This window comes from Uloborus diversus, chromosome 7 (genome assembly GCF_026930045.1).
Source record: "Uloborus diversus isolate 005 chromosome 7, Udiv.v.3.1, whole genome shotgun sequence".
Lineage (NCBI taxonomy): Eukaryota > Metazoa > Arthropoda > Arachnida > Araneae > Uloboridae > Uloborus > Uloborus diversus.
The window spans coordinates 164,685,092-164,707,046 of record NC_072737.1 but is presented as its reverse complement, the minus strand read 5'-3'; the positions used below and the strand labels follow the sequence as shown (position 1 = coordinate 164,707,046).

Below are 21,955 nucleotides of genomic sequence, written 5' to 3'. Positions count from 1 at the left end.
AAGATAATAAATACTGAGTCGAATCAATCAATCCAAAAAGAATGTGTTTTTACATATCCACCTTAATTCCAAATAAACAATACAAAAGCTCCCGTAATTGTTTTCATTGGCTTACTTTATGTGTTTGAAAATATTTGTTTAAAGTTACAGGTACGATTTTTTTTTTTTTTTCAAAATTGCAACGCGATGTGAGATATTCACATTTAAGTATAGAACGAAAAAAATAAATGCATTTTTGTTTGCTTTATATGGAATTGACTACCTTACCAATAAGTTTCATTTTACTCAAAAATCAGTTTGATTTTACAGTACGAACTTGGCTTTCTGAAAATACCATCATGGGCTTCTTTTCTTTCTTTTTGATCATGTTACAATCATAACTTCATTCCGTGTCTACACAAAAAGTAATCCGAGCGAAAAACTCACAAGATGTTTTATTTCTTCGAACTTTTTAACCCAAAGATCATATTATAAATTTTTAGAGGCAAGGCGGACTAACAACACAATATTTCCGTTCAGATGGTTTAGTTAACGCATTCCATCCCTCCCCATACTGTTACAAGTTATTATTATTTTTTTTTTAAAGAATTGCTTAGTTTTCATTTAAAACGTTTTAAAAGAAAAAAAAATGCGTGTTTTTTTTTTTTTTTCAGTTTGCAAGCATTCCGAGGACTGGACAAAGTTTGGGCCTGCGGACTATAGGTTGTCCGCATTCCCCTGTTCTATTCTATTCTAAGCAGATGAAAGATGATGTTACGTCATAGTTATTTAGGTTTTAATAATCTTGACTATTGCAATACATGTTGAAGTTCAAAGATTTTAGAAACAAGTACAAAATTCACTGTCCGCAAAAAACGTGTATGAAAACATGAAAGCAAAAAATAACAAAAAAAAAAAATTAATATGCACTGGAGATCAAGCAAACTTTAAGAAAAAAAATGGTAGATTTTAATGAATTTAAGTCAGTGTTTGAATGGTAAACAGTAGAGTAAATGCTTCTTGATATTTTTTTTTTTTTATTATGCCTATTTTCTTCAGAATGCACTCGTATTATTTTTCTTATAATTGCTTAGCACATTGCTTGAATGTTTTGCTTTTTGTGGTTCCAGTGTCAAATACATTATAAGATAACTATATAGCACTATATTAACGAATAAATACCTATTTACTTGAAATACACTGCCAGCTCAGTCAATTCCAGCCGAGGACTGCAGTTTCGTGCTTATTAGCACTCATCAGCCCGGCATAGGAGTGACTGAGCTGAATGCGGAAAACAGTGTAAGCTACCAGTTTGACACTCTAGACTTCCTTAAGAGGTTTTCCACCTCCAGCTCAGTCACTCCTATGCCGGGCTGATGCCTACTAATAAGCACGAAACTGCAGTCCTCGGCTGGAAATGACTGAGCTGGCGGTGTATTTCATGTATTTCTGCCTTAGCCCTGGCTATAGGGCGGTAAGTTACTGAAAATACCTATGTGCTTGAAAATTAAAGGAATGAATTACCAACATTTTAATGCTGTAACTTGATATTTTTGGGCATTAAAACCATTCGTTTAATATCACTATGTTTCCATGGGAAGGAAAACGCAGTATATATATATATAACTGCAAGTTTTTCATCCTTCATTCTTTTTTTTTTTCCGATTTTAGTCATATATTGTACTTTAGTTTTATTGTATAAGCTTGCGTATTTTGTTTCCGATGAAAATAAAGTACGAAAAAAAAAAAAAAAACGTCAAATCCCAACATTTCCCTATTGTTAGTATAAAATCCAAAACGCTTTTCTTCAAATATCTCCAAGACTCATTTTTGAAGATACAGTTCTTTATTGTTACCGATCCGGTGCGAATTCCAACCTTCTTGAAAGGACGACACAGTTCTTGAGAAAAACACAGGAGATTTATTTACACTATGTACAGGAAAGAGCGTCAACAACTGCTAAATTAATCATCTGCACTTAAGCAAATATCAATCAACACCGTAATTTCAACGGTTACACACGTACTTACATCCAAATACGTAAAACAACACAGCGAAATGCCTCGCAATGAACAGAGCTAATACACTCTCATTACAACTTCTCAATCGAGACTGCCTTTTTATCATGCGGCGCGGCTATTTATAGACATCGAAAAGTTTCCACAATATTCAAAAACATTCCAGAAAATCGTAGACCGTTATCTTATTTCTTTCAATTCGCAAATTTTATCATTCAGAAATAAGGGGACCGTATACTTCGGCCGAATGTACGGGGGGCTGTATATTCATTACAAGAAATTATTTACAGGTTACGTTACTACAATAATTTTAGATGAAAGATAATTTAATAAACGCCAAATTTAGCTAGATTACGACAAATTAATCACAAAAATAATTAGTACTTACAGAATTTGTAACATTATCTTCACACGGCAGTATAGTGTTACATAGCCATCAGAGTTTTTAGTTAGCTCTATTTAGATGCATGCTTTAATAGGCCACAAAACCAGGGTGATTCTCGTACCTGTCAAACTTCTTCCCTGTTGTTTTCGACCCGTCACGTGACGGAAATAACATAATGTTCACCAATGTGATGTCTAATTGGTCATTCGTCACGTGACCGCGTCGAAAACGTCAGCGAAGTTGATCCGAGCTGACTGCGTAAAGGCAGAAGAAAACTGTCAGCAGTGTACTTACTTTTTCTCTGACATTAAGGCAAGCTCCAAACTTGAGGAGAGTCTCTACAACGTCGTAGTAGCCAAGAGAAGTGGCTATGTGCAGGGCTGTCCTCGACTTCTGAATCGCAGCCGGGGTACAGGAGAGTCGCAAAACATGGAAAAGAAAGGTGAAACCGAGAAATTTAGACGACTCAAAACAGGATCCGTAATAAGATTTACAAAAACTAGATCAAAAATTAAAAATAAATAAATTTAAAAAAAGAAAGAAAAATTAATTTGAATTTTGTCCTCTTGAATTCAAATTAGGTTTTCCGCAATCACGCGTGTGTGTGTATATGTAGGCGTGTGTGTTTGTGTGTGGGGGGGGGTATGTGTGTTTCTGTGTGCGGGTATGTGTGTTTGTGTGTAGGGGTATGTGTATGTGTGTAGGCATGAGTGTTTGTGTCTGTGTGTGGGGGGTATGTGTATGTGTGTAGGCATGTGTGTTTGTCTCTGTGTGCAGGCATGAGTGTGTGGGTAGATGTGTGTAGGTGTGTGTGGGAGGTATGTGTATGTGTGTGTAGGCATATGTGTTTGTTTCTGTGTGCAGGCATGAGTGTGTGGGTGTGTGTGTATGTGTTTGTGTATGTGTGTAGGTGTATGTATGTGTGTAGGTGTATATATGTATATGTGTGTAGGTGTATATATGTATATGTGTGTAGGTGCGTGTATGTATGCGTGTAAGTGTAGGATATTGACGAAACCTGGAGACGGTTTTCGCTAGAGGAGCAGCATCGTGAGGAGCCAGTCGACAGTGATGCTGCGGAGGGTGCTGGTGGGAAAATAAAATGATAGCACGCCAAAAACAGTCAAGTGAAAGCAATAAGCAATCGTGATTGCTTAAAAAAAAAACGGTCCCAGCTGCCTCATTTAACTGCATTAAATTGAACCTCGCGGGCCAGAACGCATACAAAATTTTAATATCTTAGAGATTCTTTTAGATAACTTAGGAAAACATGGAAAATTAAAGATAATCACAACTGCTAAAAATATCACAAATCTGAATAGGTTGGAAAAAGCCTGTGTAGGAAAAAAATCGCGCCTTTCATATGAGCAAAAGTTGCATATTCATTGAAGGAGAAAAAAAAATCTTCACCAGAAAATAGAGCAAAAGAAATGAGGAAACAAATCCCAACTGGAAAAAAAATTTGCACGACTTCAGCGCACGTTAGCAGCAGGACAACAGCTCTGCATACAGTCGACCATAAAGTTCCAGTTTGGATTATTGATATAATGGGGTGGTTTCCTTCAGCAAATGTACTACTTTTAGTCATTGAAATGTATCGAATGAGCAAAAAAAAAAAAATAATAATAATAATAATAACATGGACCCAGAAAATACTTTCATTTTCCCAACAGTTTTTTAAAAATTAATATTTAAAATGTCCGATCTTTCAAACAAGGCGTGGTCTTGATGATGTCACAAATGATGCACTTTGCCGCATCTTTCTACTGTGTTTCCACGTTATGATAATCAAGCAGCTAATTAAAATTGCGCTCTACGCTTGCTATCAACCATATGATTGCCAATACATGTGAGTAAAGATGCGAATTAAATATTTTGTTCTGTGACTGGCAATACTGAATGGCATTTCATCATTTGTGATGTCACACGACAGAAATGTAAACAATGAAAGCGCACCCATTTAAGTATTTTTTTTTAAATATTAAACTTAAATAAATTATTTAAAAAATGGTCACATCTATGTTTTTAAGCATGCTCTTTCAGAAAAAATACTTTTAAAATTTTGGAAACGACCCCACATTAATCGTAGTAAAATCGAAATAAAATTAATTGCCATTTTTCCACAATTGCTGTAAGATATCACTAAATCAGCAAAGTTTAGTGCCGTATTATATAAAAGTTGAATGAGTTAACATAGGTGGGTTGACTGAATGTGTTTCTGGCATAACAAAGGCGTCTTCTGCAGTTAGTTTCATACCCGGTCACTCTTGGCGTTACCAGTAAATGACCTTGAATGTTATGCAATTTTGTGATTTCCGAATTTTCAGAGTCAAATTATTTAGCGCATCATTCGTCAACTACAATTTCTTAATCCTTTTGGGTATTACTTCTTAGTATGTACTTATTAAAATATATACTTTTTTAGCTCACTGTTCGCGCACGAAGATCTCACAGGTCAAAGTTACAGAACAAAGACATTTTCTGAAAAGGCAACCATTGGTATTCACTCAACGTTGAATCCCGGTTATCACAAATTTGCCATTTCAACTGCGCTTGCGCGCGGACTTATTTCAAAACTCTTGCTCCAACTAATGAAAAATATTTAAATTGGTTAACATGAGATGAGAACAGATCAAAATTAAATGCTTTCTTTAATTTAGTTTTTACGCCTCGGTAAAGATTGAGTTTTGCGTCTTAATTATTAATGGATTCCGAGTCTGATTTTTCTATCAAACAAAGGCCCTTTTCAGGGTCAAATTTTTAACCTTTAGAAGAGCGTACTCGATTTGCAGCTTCACTTCCAATAAAAAGCCGAACCCTCAACCTAAATACAAATGTATAATACAAAGCTGTTTACGCCTAACGTAAAAGCCTAACGTAGACGGATATTTGTAATATTCCGATCTTTTTTGAAGTACATAACGTGTTTTAAGTTTACGTTAAATAAATATTTGCAAACCAATAAATATTGAGGTGTCATTTTTCTCTTTTCTTTATAAAGATTATCAGTTATTCATATCCGTAGTTTCATATAATGTATCCCGAAATCGCTGTGAAAATATTCTAATCGCATTCATCAATTTTTTGCGACTAGCACATCCTAAATATAAACAAGCAACACGAAATCTTAAAATAAAAAGTCCGTGCTCAAGCGCAGTTGAAATGGCAAATTTGTGATAACCGGGATTTAACGTCTAATTTGGTATTCGAGCCCAAACAGTTAGTGTAATTATGTTCTAACAGTAAGAACACAAAATAATTGCCAATGCCATGGTTCACACTCGGCGCAAAAAGTATTGACTTATGCATATTGTCCTGCTTTTCTTCAAGAATCAAGTCAAACTTCGATCTTCCTGAACTTTAATAAAAATAAATTCATGCAAAATAAAAACAACGCGTATTTAATGCTTGTATATAAAGAACATGTTTTGAAAATTTCAGCAAGGCCAAAAATATAAACTATTTAAGCCATCCTTGTTCGTAAATAGACTGGCGCTTAAACCTCTTCAAACGGCTGCTCCTAGAAGCAAGTGAACTAAAACATCAAAACGTCTTTTTTCTTTGGGGGGGGGGGAGTTAGTTCAGAAACGGGCCCGTAGGAAAAAAACTAAAATTAATTATTTATCAAGCACATGCGTGGGATTCGTGAAAATGGAGGGAATCCGGCAATACCCACTGTATCCTGTGCCCCGGGATCACAGTTATGCTCCAGCAAGATCTCCACTGCTTTCTGGTGGCCGGATTCTGCTGCCAGGTGCAGGGCCGTCTTGCCCTCCTGCGAACAAAAGAAACACTCTTTAGATTGACACATTTCAACGAGCCCAATACACTAGAATCTCATTAATCCGGTCTAATAAGAGATCCAGGTCGTCAGAATGAACAAAAACACGGATTAAACAAAATAACCTATAGCTTGACCTAGATGCATAAAAAATCTTGGGTAAAAAATCTATTTTCAATTCAAGAAAATGAAATATAATACTATGAAAGAGAAATATATAAAAATACAGTACAAATTAGAAAAAAAGTGCAGCTTACAAAAACACATTATTAAGCTAACTGGTCTTTTATTTATACAGTGTGTATGTGTACATTAAATAAATCAATTAATCACCGCTTTGATGCACAAAAATGGCCAATTACTGCAAACGCGTGTTTCGGTGTAACAAAAGAAACACCTTTTTCAATGCAAAGAAATGAGCTTTTGGATGAAACGCCATCCGAGGAAAGGAACTGATGAGTTTTTCATCCAAAAGCTCACACTTCCTGGCATTGAAAAAGGTGTTTCTTGTAGCACTGAAACACGTGTCTGCAGTAGCTTGTAATTTTTGTGCATTAAAACTTTGGTTGATTGATTAATTTATCTATCAAGCACAAAGGTATTTATTCGTCATAGATGTCAAGATGAGCGCCTAAGAAGCCAAAGGTTCCGCGAATAAAACTTGAAGGAAGTAATAGTTCTTAATAAGTAAAATAAGTCAGTCTGCATATCAGTACAAATAGAAGCATTGAAAAGAGTTAAAAACGCAGCGAGGTGCTGTTTCGTGGCTATTAAAACAAGCCACTTCGTCAGTATTAAAATAAAGAATGGTGCACGAAGTCCGAACTAACGGTCAAGTAATTCGGCTTTGCTCGTTTGATATTGATTTAACTTCTTCTCTCAAGTTTTTACTCCTCCCCCCCTTGGTGGGAATGATTTTGTGTATTTAATCATTAAAAATGGAAAGGACTGCTATGTTCGAATAATTGGACTGTTCACGATAACTGATGTTTGGATAAATAAACTATTTGTTAAGTACTGTTCGGATGATTCAAAAGTTCAGTTACATAATGTTCAGATAATTCAACAGCTAAGTTACTTAATGCTCGGATAGTCGAACCGTTCTGGACAACTGATATTCGGATAACTGGACTATTCGATTGATGTTTGGAAAATTAACTGATGCTTGGATTATTGAGCAATTTTGTTAATTAATGTTCGGACAATGCAACAGTTCGAGTTAACTGATGTTTGGATAACTGGGCGATTGAATCGATTGATGCTGGGGAGATTAAACCGGCTGGTTAAGTACACTTGGGGGAAACTGATGCTCGGATAATTAGGCAATGTAACTGATGGTTGTTCGATAAATTGAACCTCTCTGGAGTCGAGGGAGGAGGGGGAGGCAACTGATTGATGACCCCAAAAATTGGCCAATAAAATTGATTCATGTTCAGAAAGTTGAACAGCTTAGCTTGTTGAATAGTTCGGTAGGTAGAGTTACTACGCTGAGAAATATGAAGTTTTCAAAAATTAGTACATTCATGATTTCAAATTTTTTTGAAACCTTTTGTTTCAAATGTGAGTACCCATGTTTTCAAAAATAGTGTGCTGAGTTATTTCAAACTCAAAAATTTGAAATCATTACGCGTTCAAAAGTGAGCACACATGTTGATTTGAGTATTTGATGTTTCAAATTTGAATACCATGTAGTCGAAGCCATTTTGACTTGAGACATGTTCAAATCTGTGTACTTTTTCGTCATTTTTGAAATTGTTGTTTTTAGAGTACAATGTTCGGATAGTCGAGCAATTCACTGAATTGTTGTTCTGATAATTGGACGGGTCGGGAAAGTTAACGATCGGATAATTGGACATTTCGTAGGTAATTGAAGTTTGAATAATTGACGCATTATTTCAATGCAATGGAAGAAGTATTGTCTGTTTTCGAACTCCGCGACTAGCAGCTGCGAACGGTTCCAATTGAAAAAGGGGTGAGGGTTTAAGGAAGCGCACTTCCCGATGCATTCAGTTTTTGCTTGCTCGTTACTTCCTTCTTGCTATCACCCCTGTTTTGATAAAATCAGAAGAGACCTGACGCATGCGCAAATTCGAGTATGGTTTCGTGTTAAAATATCGGACAGTACCAGGAAAAGTAACGCCACTTTACCTCGTCCTTGTCGTCGACTTCCACGCCCACTCTCAGCAACCTCACCAGCACGAGATGGTGTCCCCTCTCCGCAGCGGAATGGACCGGGCTCCTGCCTGCCTGCGAAAGAAGAGAAACGAAACGATTAAAAGAGAAGACAAAAACGGAATACACTCGCTAAAGTGATCAAAACGATGAGAATTGCGTGAAGAAAGGTACTGTTTTTGTATTTTTAATGGAGTTCTCTATAGCGTGAAATGTCTGCAATTTTTACTTGACTGAATGCTGCTATTGTTTATGGTCATATTCCGCTCAGAGCTCAGTTTAAAAAAATAATAAAAAAATAATAATAATAATTTTAATTTTGACATCTTGAATTCAAATTATGATTCTCGCAATCACGAGTGTGTGTGTATATAGGGGTGTGTGTGTTTGTGTATGTATGTATGTGGTATGTGTAGACGAGTGTGTTTGTGTCTGTGTGCAGGCATGAGTGTGGGCATGTGTGTGTGTGTGGGAAAGTGTGTGTGTGCGTATGTGTTTGTGTGTGTGTATGTGTGTGTTTGTGTCTGTGTGCAAGCATGAGTGTGTGGGCATGTGTGTGTGTGTGGGAAAGTGTGTGTGTGCGTATGTGTTTGTGTGTGTGTATGTGTGTGTTTGTGTCTGTGTGCAAGCATGAGTGTGTGGGCATGTGTGTGTGTGGATAAGTGTGTGTTTGTATGTGTTTGTGTGTGTGTGTGTTTGTGTCTGTGTGCAAGCATGAGTGTTTGGGCATGTGGTAGGTGTGTGTATGTATGCGTGTGTGTTTGCGTCTGCGTGCAGGCATGACTGTGTGGGTATGTGTGTAGGTGTGTGTATGTATGTATGATGTATGCATGCGTGTGTGTGTAGGATATGGACGCTCGCTATGGAGCAGCATCGTGAGGCCGGTCGACGGTGGTGCTGCAGAGGGAGGCAGGGGGAAAATAAAATCATAGGACATCAAAACAGTCAAGTGAGAACAATAAGCAATGTGATTGCTCAAAAAATGTTTTTCCTTTCCTATTTCTTTTCTTATTTTCAATTTTAGCATGTTTTACAGTAAACAAAACAACCTGAACAATGCGTTCTTATTTTTAGCCTTAAATAAGAAGAATATTTTGTATACTTTCATTCAAACAATTGCAGTCTAGTCCAAGTGAACATAAAAAAGACTAACATCGCAAAGCGTGATGTAGTTCGGATTTCTTATAAGCTGTTTGAATCAGTTAAAGTACTGTAAATGCAAGTTTGCTGTTTCGAAAAATCTGTGCTCGCTGGTGAAAGAGAAGCAAACTTTAAAAGTTTTGCTACATTTTATCCTTGAGTTAAAAATAAAAGAAAAAAAAACGGCTTAATGGCATTATGACTTTGTGGATAAACTTACTTTGTCTTTGATGGAAATATCAGCGCCCACTTGAACCATTTTCTCGACAATCGGCATGCAGTTATTCGTAGCTGCTACATGGACGGGAGTCAATCCGTTCTGGGGGAAAAAAATCATAAACGTATTTTGTCTCATGGATCGATAACAAGTTTATTTAAGGGGTCACAGTACCTTTCAAACATTGTTTCTTAAATTTAAGTAAATTTTATATTTTTTGAAACCATAACATGCATACTTATTTCTTAATCAAAAATTTATTTTCAAAATTTAAAAATATTGGCTACTTTTTTTAAAAATTCAAAAAAATGAGGAAAATTTCAATTTTTTAAAATCCATAAGGCTTTTTCATTTTTGCACTAATTAAAAAAAAGTTGTTTGCTATAATCATCTCTAAAAAACTGTGCATTCATTTGCTTATGAGTTTATTAGAAAATTTTCTGTGATTAATTTTGTAAAAAATCAAATTTTTTTTTTTTTAAATTTTGTTTTTAAAGGTTTAACATGCTCTAAACATTTGAGTAATTTATAAAATGCTTATCCAATGCACAGTTTTGTCAAATATGTTATCCTGATTGCAAAAAGTATTACTTTAAAGCTGTATCTTTAATAGAAAAAAATCCTTAGGGATTCTAATGACATGAAAACACAAAAAAAAAACATCATAGAGAAAAAGCAATTTAAAGTTTTGCTTTTGCATAACAACTCATAGCGAGCATGGCCTAAAACCACGCATAACATTTTAAATACTTGAACTAAATCAATGAAACTTTTCCCCTGTGTTCAGAATAGTTTTTAGTATTGAAATAAGCAATAAAAATTTTTTTGATCGTTTCATCATTTTTGAGGAATTGTAACCCCTTAAGAAACAAAAATAACACCAAAAATTACACTCCGTGACATGAAATTTGCTTCTAACACTTTTTCTGCTGATTCTTTGAAATATTGATTTCCTGAATCTGAATATAACCTCCGTTTATCCCCATCACCCACCATTTTCCGCAACCACCACATCTTTTGCTTTTTACTTCAGATAATTTTGAGGTAATGATTTAGATTTGAAGGAGAAAGCTTTCATTAGTATGAGCGTTTTATTTCTTCTGAGGAGCTAAAAAGTAAAAAAATTCAAAAATATAAATATTTGTAACAAGGAGGGAGACTTAAACATTAAGCGAGGGAGGATTCTCCCTAAAGTATTTTAAAATATCATTTAAACCGGAGAATCGGCATTACTCATGTAAGCGTCGTATTCGAAATTATGCTCATGAAAAATAAAAGAAACTTTTTTTTCATTTTTATTTTTTTATACTGAACTTCACGCGTACGTTTTCTCTAACTCTACGCACTTGTTCTTTCTGCTCCTGACTTAGGCACATTCACAACAAAATTGTGTATTTGAAAGAAGAAAATAGATTACAAACAACGAGAAAACTAAACAATACTCAAAATCCGCCACCGCCAAAAACAATGAAAAACTCTATTAATTGTAAAGTTAATTTTGTTAACGCAAGTTAACAAGTTAACTTCAAGTCTGAACATACGCTTGTATGTATACGCTTTAAATGTATACGCTTTACATGTATATTACGCTTTAAACTAATGACTTGACTTGCATTATATGCTTGCTTGATTTCACCTTGAAATTAATTTCTTAAATTTATTAACAAAACTCTAACTTTATAATTATTATTACTTTTAATTGTTTTTGGCAACAGTTAAAAAACTACTACGTCACTTCCTTCCCGCAAAAAGCTTGCAGATCATAACCTCTCGTATAAGATGTTTCATTCCAACAAATCTTGAAAGTGAAGCCGTCTCGCATGTGAGCCATGTTTTAGAATTGCAGCTCTTTAGTGACGAAATTTGCTTTACAAATCAAAAATACTTCGTTTGCGTTCACAAATATAATTAAGGTTGTAATTTTATTACAAATGTAACTTGAATAAATAAAATTTAAACAGTTAGTTTCTTCACTGAAGATTTGCATCGCGACGTGCATGCAAATAAGTACGGCGGTTTTTTTTTTGGTCACGTGAATACAGTTTCGGATACGGTGCTTATATGAGTGAGGCCAAAATTCCGTTTTTATGCCTCACAGTAAGAGAAACATGTTTAACAAAAGCTTTTGATGATTTTTTAATTATTGTAAGGAAACGTTCTCTCCTAAGTTTCTCTCTTTGTTGCAAATGTTCATGTATTTTGAACGTTTCTCCAATCTCTAGACCTTCAGGGGAATGTCACTAAGTAGTTCTTTTCTCCTAAGCTAGAAAAAGTTAATAGCTATAAAATTATCGAAAATAGAAATAAATAAATGTAAAAGAAAATAAGAGGGGGCTATCTCCAGAAAACAGTGGGTGATGAGGAGGGGAAACAGTGGCCATATTTGGATTCAAGCGATCATTTTACATAAGAATCAGCAAGGATAGCGTCAAAAGCATGACTTTCTTTAAATCCCACGCATTGTTATTAATCAACAAAATCAAAAGCATACACTCACTCAAACACGCACGACAAACGTCTCCTTTTATAACACATCGAGACAATGGGGTCGTTTCCAATATTTTAAAAGTATTTTTTTCTGAAAGAACATGCTTAAAAACATAGGATCTAACCATTTTTTAAATGATTTGTTTAAGATTAATATTTTTAAAAAATTACTTAAATCGGTGATCTTTCATTGTTTACATTTCTTGCCGATGAAATCACAAATGATGAAATGCTATTCTGTGTTGCCATTCTCAGAGCAAAATATTTTATTCGCATATTTACTCACGTGTATTGGCAACGATAGGGTTGATAGCAAGCGTACAGCGCAATTTTAATTCGCTTCTTGATTATTATAAAGAGGAACGCGGTACAAAGATGCGCCAAAAAACATTATTTATGACGTTATCAAGACCACGCCTTGTTTGCAAAATCGGAATTTAAAAAAAAAAATTGAAAAATAACTGTTCGGAAAACGAAAGAATTTTCTGGGTTCATGTTATTATTATTATTATTATTATTATTATTATTATTATTATTATTATTATTACTATTATTTGCTTATTCTATCAATTTCAGTGACTAAAAGTACTACTTTTGACTAAAGGAAACAACCCCATTGAAGACAACAATGGATGTTAAAATAAGATAATTCAAATTCATTTTTATAGATTTTTCAACTCTAGCCAAATAAAAAGAAAAAAGAATGAGAGAGAGTGAGATATGGAAGTCACATAGGAAGGAAAAGTAAAGAAAAAAAGAAGTAGAACCTCGACGCGCCATTTTGAATAACTTTACAACTACAATGAAGAAAAAAGCTTTCTCACTGAGCATGAAGGATTATGATCTACATTTTTGATAAAGCATGGATTATTCATACCATCTCTCATAAAATAATAAATTATGAATTGAATTTCTCCGTCTGAAACATAAAGAAAAATGGCATGTTTTGAAAATTTAATGGAGTCGAAAGATTTCGATCTTAAAATTCCATTATCAAAATGTACGACTCGATAGTATCTCCGGATTAAAATGACTAAAATTTGTCGAAAAAAAAAAAAAGATTCTACTGATATTTTCTGTAGCAAAGAAAGTGATTAAAACTGAAATTTAGAATAGTCACCTATCTTATACAGTCGAGTCCCGATTTACGCGAGGTATACGTTCCAAGACAACTCGCACAAGTCGAAATTTCGCGTTATGAAATAGGGTTTGTGTAAAAACTTTTATAAACATACCCAATTATTTTAGATTTTTGTAAACACCACCTCAAACTGTTAAAAACCATTTCTTAACTGTACAGTACTGTTTCTTACAAAAAAAAAAAAAAAAAAAAAAACTGCATTTTTATTTCTATTTTAAATTAGAAAAAAAAACCGTTTTATTCAACATAAAATACTGCTTACGATGTACAAAATCAATGATCAATGGGAAAGAAAGACATAAAACAAACCAGTACGGCTTATAGTAAAAAAAAAAAAAAAAAAAAAAAAAAACAAATGCACAATAGTTGTACTGTACAGTAGATCCAGTAATGATATTTGTAACTTAAAAAAGTGAGGATGATGATGATTTATGCTGATGCGTGATCTCAAATTTTGAAATACTTCCTGGTTTCTTTCATTCACAATACAAGAGCAACTTCCATTTTACGTATGGAAGATTCACTCATACCTAGTTGTCGTGTTACCTTTGACGCACATTTTAGTTGAGTTTCAGAATTTCGAGAACCTTTAGAATCGAGAAACTTTAACTTTTTTTTAATTGTTAGAAGCTTTCTCTTTTTCTTTCTATATTCACAAACTTTAGATGAAACTGCGCTCTTAGATGTTATTATATTTCATCAACTTTTGCATTTAGAATGAAAACAATGAATCAAAGATGAGGAGTAATTATTTGTGGCTTGACGACTTTGGCTACAAGTAATAGAGTTGCGCAATCATTTGTTTACATTTTAAAGATACTGTTAATGTAATTTATTGTATTTTTTGTTTATTTGGCGAAATATTTCAAATTGCAAACAATTGTTTTTCGTTTTTAAAGAGTTTTTAGTCATTTTAGTTGAAGAATGTGTTTATTTTACATCGGGAGGGGGGAGGGATGAGTGGTTTTCGCTTATTCGGTGAACTGTTTTTACCTTCATCATTTTTTTGAACAATATCCTTTCGATTGCTTTATTCTTTTTCATGTGGGGGATGTTGCAGCGGGATTTCCCGTTCTTTCTAGATGGGTAGTTAGATTTTTACACTTAATATCTGAGGACGCTTTTTATCTTCTGAGTATGGCTGAAAGAACGAACCATCAAGTACGAGAGAAAAAATAGTTAATAAAACAACGGCTCAGTGGGCATTAGATAAATCAAGTTGTAATAAATATACGAATTCTGACACCATAGCAGATTAAAACATTTTTTTACTTCTTTTTTTCAACAGAGCGTTTCAAAAACTTGATAGTTTGTTGAAATTTTTTAACTTTTTAATTTATAAAGTTTGAACAGAACAACGTCTGTCGGGTCCTCTAGTCTATCTATCTATATATATATATATATGTACTTATCTATCTACACACTTATCTATCGATCTATCTATCTATTTATCTACTTATCTATCTGTCTACTTAATTTATCCATCTATCTATCAATTTATCAACTTATCTATCTATCCATCTGTCTATCTACCTGCTTTTTTACCTGTCTATCTATATAACTCCTTATCAATATATGTACCTATCTATCTACCTGTCTATATATCTACTATCCATCTCTATATCAGTCTCTCTACCTAGCTATCTATCTCTATATTAATCTCTCTATCTACCTATCTATCTATTAACCACAACCTATCTATTTATCTATCAATAAATCTATCGATCTATCTGTCTACCTACCAATTCTATCTCTATATTTATCTACCTATAGATCTATTTATCGCTTATTTTTTATATATCTTTCTCTATATCTTCCTCTATCTATTTATCTATCTATATACAAACATACATACATATCTACCTATCTATTATCTCTCTTTGTATATATATTTCTATTTCTCTATCTCTCTATCTACCTACCTGTCTATCTATCAAGAGAGATAAAGATATAGAAAGATAGATGTAGGTAGGTAGGTTAATATATAGATAGAGATATAGATATATAAAAGATAAAACTCAGTAAAAAGTGCATTGTTTGCAAAGACAAAAATAAAGAAATTATAAAATATAAATAAATAAGCATATAAAACTATCTGCATTACAAAAAAGTACAAAAATGAAAATATCTCTAAGAAACTTCAAATTTCTTTTTAAATTAAAAGAAATTTTGCCATTGTCCATTCACTGGGTTTTCGCAATTTTTCGTACCCAGTGACTGAACACCCCTCTACCTGAAAATCTACGCATTCTGCATTGACTGAAACAATTTAAATCCATAGCCTAAATATGTATACTTAGTTTTTCTTTCGTAGAGTTGAAAAACAAAATTTATCGATGAAAATAATATGTATCAAAATAATTGCTAGCACGAAAAAAGCCTTATTATTTTGAAAGAGAGAAAAAACGATTCACGGCAGTAAAAATTTCAAATTTTTTCCAGGGAAAAAATACGTATCCAAAGTAACCAATCAGGTGTCAGATAGCTTCGAATATCAATAAAGAACGCATTTGTAGTAAATTTATTCAGGAAAAAAATTTTGGAAGCTTTTTTTTTTTTTTTAAATGACGCGCTGTTCATTGACTGGGTGGTGTTCACTTATTGGTCGGTCTACCCTACTCTTTCACTGATTTGCCGTTCGACCGGCTCACATCCCCCAAAACCATAGGATTTGGTCTGTAGACACTCCAAGCACCTTAGAAAGTGTTAGATATCGCCAAAATCCGAAGTCAGGCTTGGTCTGCGATGGAATCAGCACAAGCGACAAGAAAATCTCTAGTTTTTTGTGAATTAGGGCCGTAAAATGAATCGAAAAGTGAACCAGAAGGACATTTTAGAAGCTATTGTACTTCTGTGGGCCTAAGAGCACTTCAACATTGTAGAGACTGGACATTTTCCTTTAACTCCACACCAATTCGTATGGCCAAAAAGACAAGAGTGGTGCAAGACGCATTGTCTTTAGAGTAGACGCTCTACTCGCTTGACCTCAATCCCATTTATTACACAGTATGGCCTATTTTGGAGTCAAAGGTCTACCCGAAACACACATAAAATTGAACTCTCTAAACCAATTGCTTTATAGGGAATAGGATTGATTAAAGGACTTGTTGCCCTTGAATGAAAATTTCAATAAGCAGTTACATCTCTGTATTACTGGAAAAAGGCAGCTAGTTTGAAACCAATTAAATTTATTGATTGCTAAAGGTCTCCTGATATTATTATTTTTTGTGTTTTGTTAATTTATTTGTTTTTAGTAGAGTTTCTTGGAAATTGCTTGCTTGTTTTTTTTTTTTTTTTTTTTCTTTTCTTTCCGCACATTGTAAATTTGGTTCGCACAGTCAGCAGAAACATAGTTTTGTGATCAAAGTTATGCTTGTTTGTTTTATGAAGAAGGAAAATAAATTCTTCCCTAAGGTTATTGGTTTAAGCTTTTTTGCAAAAAGTATTATTAAACATTTTTTGATCTATATGCAAATTATATTGTCATACAACTTACATTAATGTTAGACAGTATTTTAACATAAAACGGGGGGGGGGAGGAAATTACATCAGAATTTAAGCGTGAGAAATTTCTAATTACTTTTTGCTGAAAATTTCAATTAAAACCCTGAAAAAGTTGAAAAAATTTAATTTATTTTTTTTTTCAATTTTTCCGAAGTGAAAATTTACTCCTTCGGAAAAAAACGGTTTTTTCCGATTTTTTCGGAAATTTTCCGGTTTTTTTCCGACTGTTTTCATCTTTACGCATAACTCAAGAACGGAATGTCCTAAAAAGTTGAAATTTGGTACGTAGACTCCTAGTCGAGACCACACGTGGATAAGTGCCTAGGAACTTACAGACACCCGAAATATCCATTTTGACGATCCCCGAGTTAATTACATCGAGTTTTCTCGTGATGTTTGTATGTACGTATGTATGTGCGTATGTGTGTATGTATGTCGCATAACTCAAGAACGGAATGTCCTAGAAAGTTGAAATTCGGTACGTAGACTCCTAGTGGGGTCTAGTTGTGCACCTTCCTGTTTGGTTGCATTCGTATGCTTCAAAGGGGGTCTTTTGCCCTTTTTTGAAGGGAAATCATTGGTAATTTCGATGTAAACTCACGTGGTGTTATAATTTGGCGGACACATGGCGATATATATCCAGTCTTTTGGTCGCCACGTTTTGGCGAGAAATTTGACGATTTTTTTAATTATTTTTTTTTTTAAATCTGGTTTTAATTTCGCCATTGTTGGTGCTATTTAGAGAGTAAACTATTGAATCACATTAAAACTGCCAATAATGAGAAAAGGACATTAAATTGGAGTAAAAGGAAGTCATGTGATGCACACATCAGCTCATTTTTTTTCACCGTCTACATATTGGGGTCGATGTTTTTTATAACATCTTTGTTTTGCCTTCGATGTTGATGTTTTGTAATTGAACCCATAAATGTGGGGGAAAACCATGATTGAACACGAATAAAAATGCATTTATAAGGAAAGCTGCGTCATTAAATAGGGATTGCAATATCTATTCCATCAGAAAATTTATCTGTCTGAGAAGCAGACTTAGGAACACCGGATAAATTTTTCCTGCGCGTTATTTTTAACCCAAACTAGTTCTTCGTTAAACCAATTATTTCTTGTTCAAAATTAAAAACTAAATATAAATTGCCACAACTAATGCGCACTCAAAGTTAGCTATGTTAGAATACAATAAAAAGTGACATTTCAGATAAAGTAGATCATAATAATCTATAAATGATAGACAAAACTGATGGAAAAAAAAAAAAAAAAAACCAGCTTGCTCTAGTGTAGCAGTGAATGTTTTCTTAGGTTCTAAGAGTTTCAGAGGACATACAAAAACCGAAGAGAGAAAAAATTGACTAATAAAGAAAAAGCATAAAAGGGTAAAAGCATCATTCCAAGAGATGCTCCTGGAAAGCAAATTTTAGAAGAAAAAAACACAAAAACTAGAGAAATGAAAAAAATAAAAAATATATTGATTTGAATTTTTGGCATTTTGAATTCAAATTATGTTTTTCGCAATCACGAGAGTGTGTGTGTGTATGTATGCGCGTGTGTGTTTGTGTAGGCGCATGTGTGTGGGTGCGTGCGTGTGTGAGTGTACGTATGCATGTGTGTGCGTGCTGTGTATGCAATGCCGTGCGTGTAGACTTTCGTGTGTGTGTGTATGTAGGCATGTGTGTTAGTGTATGTATGTGAGTTTGTAGGTGTGTGTATGTATGCGTGTGTGTGTAGGACATGGACGCAACATGGAGACGGTTTTCGCAAGAGGAGCAGAATCGTGAGGAAACGGTCGAAGGTGATGCTGCAGAGGGTGCTGGCAGGAAACTAAAATCAGCGTAACGCCAAAAATACTCAAATGAGAACAATAAGCAATCGTGATTGCTCAAAAAAAAAAAAGTATCAAAAATGTAGAAAAAAATAGGTTTATTTAACACACTTGATGAGGTAGAAAAAAGTAAATGGCGGATCTGATGTTTCATCAGACCATATTGACGTGTGCAAAAATCTACCTTCTGGATTTGAAGAGTTAGCTCGTGGGACACTTGAAGTTTAGATAGAATTTGTCATCAAGCAGACACTTTTTTATGTGAGAAAAGTTCTAATAGTAGCTGATACGATGGAAACTTTATATATATATATATATATATATATATATATATATATATATATATATATATATATATATATATATATATATATATATATATATATATATATATATATATATATATATATATATATATATATATATATATATATATATTTGTGCAGAAGTAAAACCATTATGACTGTTTTTGTTTGACCATATGTACTATATGTCACATCCGTACAATTTTAAATTGTTTACAACAGCTCCTACGAAAAGAAATGATACAAAGCGAAATCAATGTTTTTTGAGGTCTGAAAATTATATTTTTATTTAAATGTACAATGAAGCTTGAATGGTTTTACTTCCTTTTACAAAAAAGGAAGTATTGTAATCGCGAAAAAAATTTCACTCAAAAATCGACCTTAATTTCCATTTTACTCACCCCCGAATGAATATTGAGTTTTTTTTTTCGACTCGACCATACGTGGATAAGTGCCTAAGAACGTATAGACAGGCGATATATCCATAATGATGATTCCCGAGTTAATTACAACGAATTTTCTCGTGACGCCTGTATGTACGTAGATATGTATGTGTGTATGTGCGGATATGCGTATGTATGTCGCATAACTCAAGAACGGTAAGTCCTAGAAAGTTGAAATTTGGTACGTAGACTCCTAGTGGGGGCTTGTTGTGCACCTCTTTTTTTGGTTGCATTCGGATGCTCCAAAGGGGGTTTTTTGCCCCTTTTTGCGGAGAAATCATTGTTAATTTCGATGTAAACTCAAGTGGTGTTCTAATTTTGCGGACACTTGGCGATATACCGCCAATCTTTTGGTCGCCAACTTGGCAACAAATTTAGCAATTTTTTTTTTTTTTTAATCCGTTTCTATTTGGAAACTGGTGGTGATATTCAGAGATTGACTATTGAATCACATTAAAATTGCCAGTAATGGGAAAATGACATTAAATTTTAGAAAAAGGAAGTCATGTGATAAACACGTCAGCTCGTTTTCAATAGGATTTAATTTTGGTTTTAAACGCTGAACATATTATGTTTCTGTCAACACTATACGCTCTGTCTCTGTGCTTTATGTGTTGCCTCACTGTGCCCCATGAGTGGGGTTCAGTGAGACAAAATTTTACGTTTCCTTTTTTTATATTACCTCTAAAATTTTATAAAGCAATGAAATTTTTGCGTCTCAAATGTTTGTGTACTTGAGCTGCATTACAAATCCACCTTATTTTTTTCTTATCGAATCAAAGTTTCGAAATTTCTTGAACTTCCCATTTTTAGTCTCACAGTGCCCCACCCTCCCGTACCTATATTTCTGCTTCGTTCAAATTTTAATTGTATTGGCTGCTTTTGAACTAACCCTAATATGAAGATTTTAAGATTAACTGAAATTATTGAGTGTTGTAACTCAGAAATCATATACTTATTTTAACTGAAATTATTGAGTGTTGTAACCTAGAAATCATATACTTATTTTATTTCATACATTTTAGAGATAAGCAAGCTTATTGTTTGACCACGGACTGTATGTAATTTGGCAATCTGCCAAGTAAAGACGATTCCATCTAAATGAATTTAGCAGGGGAGAAGGGAAAATAAAGATGGGATTTTGATGCACCCGTTTTATAATGTCACTAGTGCCTTATTCATTTATTGCATTCTCAAAAATAAAATAAGGGGAAACAAAAACAGTTACCATGGAAACAACAGAAAGAATATAAAGTATTTTTATTTCGCTCAGGAACGTAAAAGCAAAATGGTGAGCTCAAAACTTTGTAGTGAATAAATAAATCAATACATTTTTGCCGTGAGAATATAGATCGAATATATTTTAGATTTGAAAAATGTTGCTGTGAGCAACTTTTCATTCTTACAAAACTAAGGTTAAATAATAGAGAGGCAAAAGTGCACATCTAAAACAAAAACTAACATCCCTATAAACTAATAGATACGTCCATTTCCGCCTATAAACCGGATATTAGTCTTTCCATGTAATCGATAGTCAGACAGTACAGACATGAATCCCTTGATTAGGAAAAAAAAATATTTTATCGGATCTTTTGGATTTGTGCTTTCGCGCCAACACTTATTTGAATTTACCGAACACCCTCAGAAGTGTCTTCCCGAGCTACGGCTTCCGACCTGCTCAATGGATACATTCCTTTTATTATTTCAGGGTGGCGACAGGAACTGTGAAAAAAAGTGCCCTGACTTTTCCCTGATTAAGTTCACCAAATTTCCCTGATTTACGTTACCAATGATAATGGTTTCCTTTCTTTGCTCTACTTAAAATCCATAGTATGTTTGTATATAATGCAGTATTTTAAACGTTTTAAGTTGTGTAAAGTTGTTGAACTAAAGTTATATTTTTAAAAAATACTACATTTTTAATAAAATGGTAAAAAAAAAAAAACATACCAAGTCAATTTTTTTGGAAAATCCCCACCCACAAAACAGTGTATTATATTTTTCTTCATGGAAAGATTATAGAAAAGTAAAAAAAAAAACTTTATAACTTTATTTCCAGTAACTGCTTAGCATAAGAATTTTATGAAACTATTAAACTCACTCTTAAAAACATATGTGTATTTATGATAGAACTAAAAAGTAATTGAAATTATTTTGAACTAAATTTTCAAACAGTATAATAATTGTTTCAAGAATAACAAATAATAGTGAAAGAATAGAAGTAATGTAGTTATTCTTATATAACTAATTGACAAATTTATGCAAAGCAGATGAAACCTTCTGACATCCATTCATAGGGAGCTTTTCTCTAATCAAGAACACAGGTTTTAATAAATGAATAAAGAATTTTAACAATAAAAAAATAAAGATATTGACTTAAGTACACAAGTTAACTCTACTTCAAATGATTTCAGTATGTATCGAAAAAAAATCTTAGATTGCTTTTATAACAAACACTTTTAAAATGCAAGAAAAGTAAAAAAAAAGCAGTTGGTTAATTTCAAAATCTATATAAAAGAAGAATACAATTTGGTTTTAAAATGAAAGAA

General features: G+C 33.5%; 1 protein-coding gene across 1 annotated transcript in view; it reads right to left on the bottom strand.

Annotated features, from left to right (window-relative positions):
• The window catches only part of LOC129226981 (ankyrin repeat and death domain-containing protein 1A-like), a 119,453-nt gene that overhangs the window by 31,908 nt on the left and 65,590 nt on the right, over positions 1-21,955 (bottom strand). The window contains exons 6-9 of the mRNA XM_054861610.1: positions 9,696-9,794; positions 8,312-8,410; positions 6,059-6,157; positions 2,677-2,775 (exon numbers count right to left, since the gene is read on the bottom strand). Of these exons, the coding sequence (XP_054717585.1) occupies positions 2,677-2,775; positions 6,059-6,157; positions 8,312-8,410; positions 9,696-9,794 (396 nt within the window). The remainder of the gene's footprint in view (positions 1-2,676; positions 2,776-6,058; positions 6,158-8,311; positions 8,411-9,695; positions 9,795-21,955) is intronic.